The 9,792-nt window shown below is 35.8% G+C and overlaps 2 protein-coding genes across 3 annotated transcripts in view; one reads left to right on the top strand and one right to left on the bottom strand.

Moving 5' to 3' along the window:
• The window catches only part of LOC105170692 (ATP synthase subunit d, mitochondrial), a 4,851-nt gene extending 1,018 nt beyond the window's left edge, over nt 1-3,833 (bottom strand). Inside the window, exons 1-3 of the mRNA XM_011091569.2 lie at nt 3,544-3,833; nt 967-1,048; nt 151-215 (exon numbers count right to left, since the gene is read on the bottom strand). Of these exons, the coding sequence (XP_011089871.1) occupies nt 151-215; nt 967-1,048; nt 3,544-3,714 (318 nt within the window). The 5' untranslated portion in view covers nt 3,715-3,833. The remainder of the gene's footprint in view (nt 1-150; nt 216-966; nt 1,049-3,543) is intronic.
• On the top strand, nt 4,905-8,826 carry LOC105170691. 2 transcript variants are annotated; one of them, XM_011091567.2, is made up of 3 exons: nt 4,905-5,654; nt 6,514-7,280; nt 8,685-8,826. In XM_011091567.2, exons 1-3 carry the CDS (start codon nt 5,052-5,054, stop codon nt 8,791-8,793), a joined length of 1,479 nt encoding a protein of 492 aa, XP_011089869.1. In that variant the 5' UTR covers nt 4,905-5,051; the 3' UTR covers nt 8,794-8,826. The 2 variants fall into 2 exon arrangements, with proteins under 2 accessions (XP_011089869.1, XP_011089868.1); XM_011091566.2 differs by having other exon boundaries at nt 4,908-5,654; nt 6,508-7,280.

Raw genomic sequence — 9,792 nt, 5'->3', positions numbered from 1 at the left:
ATGTATAATTACACATCTCGAACTAATCAGCTGCCAAAGCTAGATCACCAAAGAAAAGCTCTCTTAAGCTTTATAAACAAGAAAGAAATACAAATTTACAAATTCTAGGAAAAGGTAAGGTAAACATAGGCAGATTCATCATTATCTCACCAGGGCATCGAACTTGGGTTTGTATTGAGGAGTGACATTGTCAACATACTTTGGGATTTTAACTTCTGCACAAAATTAAATAGATAATGAACTCAGATAATTGCATTGCAACTCAAAGTAAAAGAGTAACAAGTTCAGAAACTTGCATGGGATCTTTGATAATGGACATGAAAGAGAGGGTAATAGTGTTTTATGTAGCATCTTTCAATTTAGAGATCATCAACTTACTTCACTCCTACACACGAGCATCTACTCAGTCTAGCACTAACTTACTTTGCTCCTAGTCATTCGAACATGAACATAGCTTATTTCTTCTCTTCTCTTCCCTTCCCTCTCCTTTGTTACCCATAAGTCTGCAAAGTAAAGTTACATCCTTGTTTGCATTGGCTTTGGCCTTGGACATATTGACTGTTTTAAGTTTAGTTAAAGAAGAGATTGACCTATGAATTACATCATATATCAAGCTTAAAATCTTCTTTACACATCAATATAAGAAATATACATCTAAGATACTTCAAAACCCCAAGATCACCTGTTCTGAGCAGCAAAACAACAGTTGGAAATGTCATTAAATGACAGAACTATATATGTGCTTGCTATCTAAGTTTCCCACTTCTGCACTGCACATGGGTTCGAATATTTTTTCTAACACTCAAGCAAGGATATTACATGAAGAATACAGAAGCAGGAGAAACAAAGCATCCAACTAGGACGCTAAACATCAATATAGCCTTAAATGTTAAAGAGAAATGTAAATAGGATAAACAGAAGGCCGAGAAAGATAGAACATAAACAAAAAGTAGCACCTATACATACCATCATAAGCTTGCTTGTACATATCAACTAAACGAGATCCAATCCCTTTTCTGTAATACTCCCAGTCTATGGGTTCTGGTTCCTGCATATAGATAATGAGAGGAATAATTCAAACTCCTGTAAATGTTTTTTAACTTAGTTTTAATATCAAGGAACCACATGTTCTCATTGGTACTGATAGTCCCAAGGATAAGATAACATAGAGGATTTACAGACATTTCAAGCAACAAAGAGGGTGAAACATCTTCTGCCAAGCATGACGTACACACAGCAAACCACAACATCCCACTCCCTTGCAACTATCTTTATGAATTTTCTTTCCTTCTACGGGTACTTAGATTTTGTTAAACTAGTGCTGGCAGATTGTATGGGAATGAGGACCACTAGAGGCCACATTTTGAAGACAACAAGCTCCTGCTTTTCTTTGTTTATAATGGAACAAAAATAGACAATTGTGTTGCATTATAAATGCCCTCGGATCATGTTTTTTTATGTTTCCACCATAGTTGCTCAAGGTGCACAGCGTGTCACGGCACAAAGGTACCCTGGAGCCATGGCGCGCACCTTTTTAGAGTATGGCGCAGATTTGCATAAATAAATTATGCATCCATAAATTAATATCTTTTAACTTCAATATTACATAAACAATTAAATATAAATACTAGAAATTATATTAATCATTATATCATAAAATAATTGTGTAAAAACAACTAGTAAGAGATTTTTTCTTCTTTTGTTTTTTAAATATTTTTCTTTTACATTATTCTATAACCATTTTCTTAAAAAAAAAAAGTTAAAAGGTTTAAACAAACCCTACATTTTTCTGTTACTCTCTTTTAAATTTTTATTCACTTTTTCTTTTCTTTTTCTTTTTTTTTTCTTTTCTCCTTGAGTGAAAATTTTGCGCAGCAGCCGCCACCGCTGAAGTCTCAGATTGGTTTCGTCACCAGAACCCTTGCGCGACGCCGCCTTCATGAGCATACCCCACCCCTGTAGCCGCCATGGCAAAGCCCAGAGCCATTTTCAGAAAATGGTGCTGGGCTTGTGCCTCGCGCTCCTTGCGCCATGCGGAGCACCTTTAATAACTGTGGTTTCCACAGCCCACCTTTCATTTTCTACTATGTGAAAGTCCACAGATGTGTTTGTTTCATCCACCTTTGGTTGGAAGCTCCACTTACTATCATTCACATTTGGTCAAGCTTACAAATGCAAACAGGGTTTCCCAAACCTAAGCAATGAGGTTTTGTATCCTTACACTTCCATTAATTCCCACATCATCTCTGCCATCAAAGCATTTGAGCAAATATTTCTCCAACCCATTCTATTTAATACTCATGATGGATGAAAAGACAGCTGGAGGCACATTAAGTAGTAAATTGGCAATAGAAAATTGATTAGAGTCTTAGACAAAATATTGTGGAATTTTAAATGAGAGACCAGATTCAAAGTTAATGGTCTTTAAGCAAAAATTACATTAATCAATTTATGCAGAAGAACCTATACAAGAATTAAGGTAGACATGGGAATTATATTATATACTTGGTTGAATCACTACAATAAGGTTACAACGTACTACTACAAGATGCAACACATAAAAAGTTTGTCTTTTTCTAAAACCCTTTACATGCCAAAGAACTTCATAAGATAGGATGAATACACTACAATTCTCTTTAACAGTTTTAGGAAAGACAGACCACAAACTTGCAAAATATATCAACCAAATAAAATTATATTGATAACTACTGACCAGCAGAATCAGGGGCTAAGAATTGCAAGAAACAAAATCTCAGCTTCAATGGAAAATTATACAACTAATATCAAAGATATGTTATTTCAACTGATCGAAACATTGACCACCCTGATGGAGAAGGTGACTAAGTAAAAATAAGACAATGGAATGCATGACCTAGCAGGAGATAGAAAAGGTTATTTTCACTTCAACGAGAAGGACGGCATTTGTCGTCAGTTCACGACTCAAGCAGACATACAAATCATTAGTCATGTGCATCCCTAGCCCATCAGCAGAATCTTGTGAAGCAATTAATACAATTTTCATTTTCTTCTCAAAAGGCAGATACACAACTCTATTTCCCAACTTTTTACATTTATAATTTGATTGCTACCATTGGTTTCTTCCAATGCCTGGTTTAACTCCACCCCACCCCCCTCTCCATGTCCTATCAAATTGTAACGCTCTGTTTATCTTTCTCTCCTTACTTATTGCACATTTTCCGATTCAAATCCCAAACATTAATGTTTGGACACCGTTTGGTCCGATCTGTAGAAATGGATGAAACTTTTCAAAGGTTTCTACTCAAATCTTTTTTCTTTATTTTCCCCTTCTTTTTCTTTGGTTCAACCTAATCTAAAAATCGAAAAATAACAAAAACTAAAATCACTCAAATCACCAAGCAAGATCAACCACAAAAAACAAAAAGGAACAGCAAAAATCAACAGATCTGGTCTGGTACTCCCATCAGAAAACAAAACCCAGATAAATCACAAAGCGTGTAAAATGCAAGACACAAAAGAACCATTTAATGATAAATACAAAGAACCAAACATAAAAGTTTTGACCTGGCTGAACTTGGTCTGCAGCTGAGTGTTGACTTCGTCGAAGGCGCGGCGGAGGGTCGCGAACTCCTTGCGAGCCTCGTCGGAGACCAACAGCTTCGCCATACCTTCCCAGTCGATGGTCCTCCCCGCCTTGAATGCGACGTCAACTACCTTCTTCCCCGCTCCGCTCATTTTTATCTCTTTACTCTCCAATTGGATTGATGGATGAATGAACCGATCTGAAAGGCGACTGCGAATTTGTGAGTGACAGCAGAATAGTCTTATCAGCCGGAGGGTTGCGAGTCTGTTGCTATGTGTGTGTATATATAGTATATATATATGTTTTATTAAATATTTAAGTATTCTTTTTCTTTTATATTTTAGTCATTTATATATGTTTTATTTAACCATAAATTATAATTATTTTTTTAAATTTGACATAATTATAAATATTTTTTTATTATTTAAAAATTATAAATATTTTTTTTATATTCGACAAATTATATAATTTTTGGATAAGGTATAAATTACTTTTCTTTTATTATGATTTTTTGAAAAATTTAAATTTTATAAAAAATCAAATGCAATTGACGAAAACATTCAAAAATTTGTAAAAAAAATATTCATTAATTTTATTGTTCAACAAATTTTAAAAATAAATAAAATTATAATTCATAACACATAAAAATATTTTAATAAATTTACTATAAAAAATAATAAAAATTAATAGTTCGTGTTAATTATTAGAAGATCGCTAAAATCATACTAAATTTTAAGAAACTCGTTGCGAATTATCATTTTTTAAATATGAAGATTACAAAAAGGTTATGACATCATTTCTATTTTTGTTATGTTTTTTAATTACTTTGTAATTAGTTATCAGGGCATGGGCGGAGAAGGGAGGGAAAAGGGAAATTGCGGCGGAGCAGAAGGCTAACTGGCGAGCGACTGACGAACGGTGACTTTCAGGCGGCGATGGGCGGAAGATTAGGGAAGCGTGGAGGGCAGTTGGAGAGAGGTTGGGTGGGTGGGTTGGGGAAGATGAACAGTTATTGTATTTATTTTTCTTGTTTAATAGGTAAATAATTATGAAAAAAAGATATAATTGGATTGGACGGGACAAAACGCTTATGTCTATTCAAACAAGTCAAAAGTTATTCCATTCACATTGATTTTTCCATTTTTTTTTTTTTTTGCAGAGTTTTTTATTATGGAGAATTTTTTCTGAGCTATTTAATAATATAAGTAGGTTTTTAGCAAGTTTCTGGGTATACAGGAGGCTGTTATGCAATTTTCCCTTAAACTATGTCATACTACACAATTAATAAAACGTTAGGGGAGAATACCGTAATTATCGAAAGTTCAGGGGAGGTAAACGCAATTTGTTGGCGTAGGAAACTGCAAAGACTTCACGCAACCGTTCTTAAATTCCTTCCGCAACCGCCGCATCAGTAGAAAATAGAAAATATCGGTTTAAAACGGAGGCATTTTGCTTTGGCGCCAAAACGGAAGGTGAAAACTGAAAACTGATGGAAGAAGACTTCGACGTAGCCTTCGAGCTCCAGGTGGAGGAAGCCCTCACGGCGTCCCTTCTCGACAACGTCGACGCCGTTACGTCGCCAACCGCCAGTTCTCTCCCCTACGATGCCGTCTTCGGCGCCGCTCTCTCGAATCTCCTTCAGAACGACCATCTCTACAAGTACGAGAAGGAGGTCCTGGACGAGTACAACGCCGAGGTGGAGATGAAGCGTTGGCGGCTTGATATCAGCCGTCAGATCCATGATCGGACGCTCGCCTGTGAGATTCTGAAACTCTCGGAGGAGGATTGGGTCGAGATGGGGGATTGTTGTAACAGGCCGTACAGGAAGGGCGCCTCGCTCAAGGACCGAGGCTGGTTTAGGCTTTATGTCAAGGGTTTGGTGGAGGGGATGGTGGGTGCTATTGGCGTCGCCGTAGTCGATGGGAATGATGGGTTGGTGTTTGAGCTGAGTAAGGGTTTCAGTGGGAGAGAGCACGAAATGAATGAAGATTTAATTGAGTTGAAAGCTCTGACTGAAGGGCTTGATGTTGCCGTAACGCTGGATTTGGGGAAGACTGTTATTGTTACAGATAATCCTATACTCTATGAATATGTCAGTCACGATAATGACACCAAGGAGTATATTTTGTTTGAGTAGCTGGTCTTGTTTCTTGGCTGCGTCGTTAATTTATGCATGCTGTTTGTACTATCTTTTTGTGCTGGATAAAGCTTGAGATTTAGGTTTCATTTTCGAAACGCCTGGGGAAAACAACACATGTACTACCTATCAACAGCAAAGTAGAAAAACAACATATGTATTACATAGCAGCTAAAAGTAGAAGGGAAGCAGGGATTTCGTGTAAAACTAATCCATATATTTCCAGAAAGCATTATATTTTTCTTGCTTTTTTGTATCATTAATAGGCTTCATTTTCTGTTTGCTTATAGTTATAGGTTGAAATTCCTCATACATGCCTATTGGTATTAGCTTCTTGTTTTAAGTTTTATCCCCTTATTATCGGATGTGCTCTATATAGAAAAAGGGCCAAGAAGATTTGGAGTTTAATAGACAGAAGTTGACATGTAAATAGGCTATTGAACAAATGAGTGACTTATGAGCGAAACTAAATTGGTCAATGTTTTCTCTGTTCTTGTAAGGAGCTTTCTTGGGTAGTTGTACAGCTTGAAAGCAAGTTAAATTGCAATTGAGATGTTGAGTGACAAGAGTAGAGATGCTTTTGTTGTCTGTTGATTTCTTTCCCTCTCGTTCAGATTTCCTACTTTGTTGGGTTGAACTACTAGAGGAGCTTCCTCGAGCAAATTATAAATAGATAAGTTGTTAAAGTGAGGGGTTCACGCATGATTATTATATAGCAAAATGTTCCTGCCTCTTTGTGCACTCAATCTTGATGTACTTCTTCAGGCATGGAGACTGAATTTCGTTGTGATATAATTGGTTATTCTAGGTGCAGATTGTTGGCCTAAATCCACCAGTTGCGACAAATGTTGCTGCATTACTTGGCCAGATAAATCTTCTCCAGAGAAAACTTAATCAACCTCATGTATATCTTGCGCCCAGTGGGGAGATTAAGTTTGCTTTTGAACTCTCGAGGAAGGCAATTGCTTTACAGGTCAATCGTTCGGCAGGAAATAGCAATGCAGAGAATACGACTGAGTGCTGTACTATTTGCTTGGAAGATACATATGTGGATCAAATGTACCTAATTAGCGGTTGTCAACATTGCTACTGCTTTTCATGTATGTCAAAACACGTCCAGATTAAGTTGCTTCAGGGGATTCTACCCAAATGCCCGTATGATAAATGCAATTCCGATCTGAAACCTGACAGCTGCCAAAAGTTTTTGACTCCTGAATTATTTGACATAATGAGCCTACGCGTGAAGGAAGCATCTATTCCCCCAGCAGAGAGGATTTATTGCCCATATCCAAGGTGTTCTACTTTGTTTTCTATAACTGAGCTTCAAGGATCAATGGATAATACAAATGATGAGCTTGAAATTGAGAAAAAGTGCCCCAGATGCAATGGCATGTTTTGCATCAATTGTAAAGTCCCCTGGCATAGTAATATGAGTTGTGATGATTTTAAAAGGCTAAATCCCTACCCATTCGATGAATACAACAAACTAAAGTCTTTGGCTGCTCAGAATCTCTGGCGTCAGTGTTCAAACTGCAATCATATGGTTTCACTTGCTGAAGGATGCAACCACATTTATTGCAGGTATTATTCTACTTGAAATTTTGATTTGTTTGACTTGTTGAGGAACCATAGACGGTAGGGGCTGGACAAACATGCCCCTTAATATTGAACAGGCTTGCTCCTTAACATTTGATACTTTTTTGTCTGCCTAAACTTCTAATATGGCTCAGTAGAGATGGCTTGAATACACATCCCTGGGTCTTTCTAAAGTGGACCTATTGATCTTCCGTTTATGCATCCAAAACCATGTTGGCAATGTGGATATATATTTATTTATTAACATGACAAATATTTTAGATCTTCAATTTTTCGGGTTATATCCTACTGAACCCATAAGGAGAATTTGAATTTGACTGTTAATTAGGAACTTAAATCAGACTACCTCGATTGCATGAAATAACAACAATGAAATATGACCAAGATTAATCACTGAAAGTTGGAAGTTCACTTAAGTCTCAAAGTTATGTCTAATTCACTTGCCAAGTTGAAGTGGCACTTAGCCATTTTCTCTTTTCAATTCTTTTCTCATTTTAGGGAAAAAGGCCAAATGGCTCGCTGCTTACTATTTCAGTTGCTTATATAGTGCTTTTAGTTTGCAGTCTGATGGATTTATCAGGTGCAATGGATCTGAATTGATCTGTCCTGGAACAATTGTTGGGTTTTTTGTTGCAATTGGCAACTGATTTGTCACACTTGAAAAATTCAAATCTTTGAGGGCATGAACAATTCAGGGTTCGGCAATTGATGTTATAATGATTTCTTATTAGTTACAAAATTTTCTTTCTTTGATGACTTTTAAACATAAGTCGTTTTCATCCATGAATGGATGTATCATTCAGTAATGAAGAATACAGGTTTTACAGAATTAGCGAGAGTTTGGGCAAGAACACATTCAGTGATAGGCTTGGCCTTGCATGCGTAAAATGAACCTAAATCTGCGGACCAGCAACGTGTAAGTTGTGGTAGATTGATATTGGAGTTGAAAATGTATTTCAGATATCTCATTAAGGATTGCACTTCTGCAAGGACAATTACTTCAAGTAGTTTTGCTGTGTTCCTTTACTGATGTGATTATGGAGAAGACGAGAGGAACTTATACCTTCAAGTGCTGCATTCCTGTTTCATTTCAGTAATTTTTGATCCGCACACCTATTAATATGTTACTTGTGATGTTCTTATGTAGTTATGAAGCTCGGTGATTACTTCATTAGCTTCCTTCAGTTGTCTGAATAGCGATATTATGTTCTCCTTTATTGGAGTTTAGTGTGTCATGGATTGTCCTTCTCAGTTCAATATTGTCCTCATATTCGGAATAGTGGATTCAAAAGGATTTTACCTTCTTTTCTCCTCCTTCCTGTCCTTCTGGCCGTTAATTTTCGCTCCATGTTTTTACCTTATCTAATTTCACATAAAATGACTCTGCAGATGTGGATATCAGTTTTGCTATGCCTGTGGAACAGAATTGGGAGCACAGCAGGAAACCTGCGATTGTACCCAGGATGAAGAGAATCACGTTGATGATGAGCAAAACTGAGGCGGGAAACATGAGTGTAAATCAAGGCGTCTGCGGATGGAGAAAAACCATTCACTGCTATAATCATTTTCTAGATGCTGGTGTGTGGCAATAGTTGTGCTTATTGCTGGGTTATTCAGACTGAAACAGGATCAATGGCGAGGGAAAGAATTACTGGAGTTTATCAGGATGATTTTTTGGCCCGATCAACTCTCTCTCTCTCTCGATAAACACATGCAACGAATACAGTGACAGGCCTTGCTGTCGGCATCAGCGGGTTAGTGATACAATTGTCATGGCAATGCTCGTTATTAAATAATGGGACTTGGCGTTTGCAACTGCTTAGAAAAATTGCTTTCTCACTTTTTGGATTCAAATGAGCGATCTATTCTTGAGTGTTGAAGAAATAATCTTTATCTTTGAAACACTTAAAAAAGGGGCATTTTTGGACTAAAAAGGTGGAAATGGGTTAAATGCGATTAATTCCCTTTGAAATAAAAAATAGGGTGAAATATACTTTGCACTTTGAACTATGTATTTCATTTTATTTACATTTTTAAAATATGAAAGGTAATTGATAAGATAAAAATGCCTTCTCACTTATCATTATATATTTTTATTCTACTTTCTAAAATATATTTTATTAAAATATCTTGTCCAAACTATTTTTAGTGATTTAAAAATTTACTCACATTTAATTTTAAAAATAATATTTATAATTTATAATTTTTTTATAAATTATGAGACAGAAAAAATAATAAGCTCAATATATGCAAGTATACTTTACAAAGTAAATAAATTATGTTAAAAACTACATATAAATATGCGTAAATACATAATGCATATAATATAAAGGAAAGTATGCTATATAACTTAAGAATATTTTATTCAATTACATGTCCACATAATTAAAATATATCATATCATGACTTAAAAATATAAAATATTATAAATTAACTATATTATAAATTTGCATATTTTACAGTAAATATATGTTTGATGTAATATATTAAATTTCTA

The sequence above is a fragment of the Sesamum indicum genome, linkage group LG9 (genome assembly GCF_000512975.1).
Source record: "Sesamum indicum cultivar Zhongzhi No. 13 linkage group LG9, S_indicum_v1.0, whole genome shotgun sequence".
Classification (NCBI taxonomy): domain Eukaryota; kingdom Viridiplantae; phylum Streptophyta; class Magnoliopsida; order Lamiales; family Pedaliaceae; genus Sesamum; species Sesamum indicum.
Note: the sequence above shows the minus strand (reverse complement) of the source record. Positions and strands in the feature narration are given on the sequence as shown.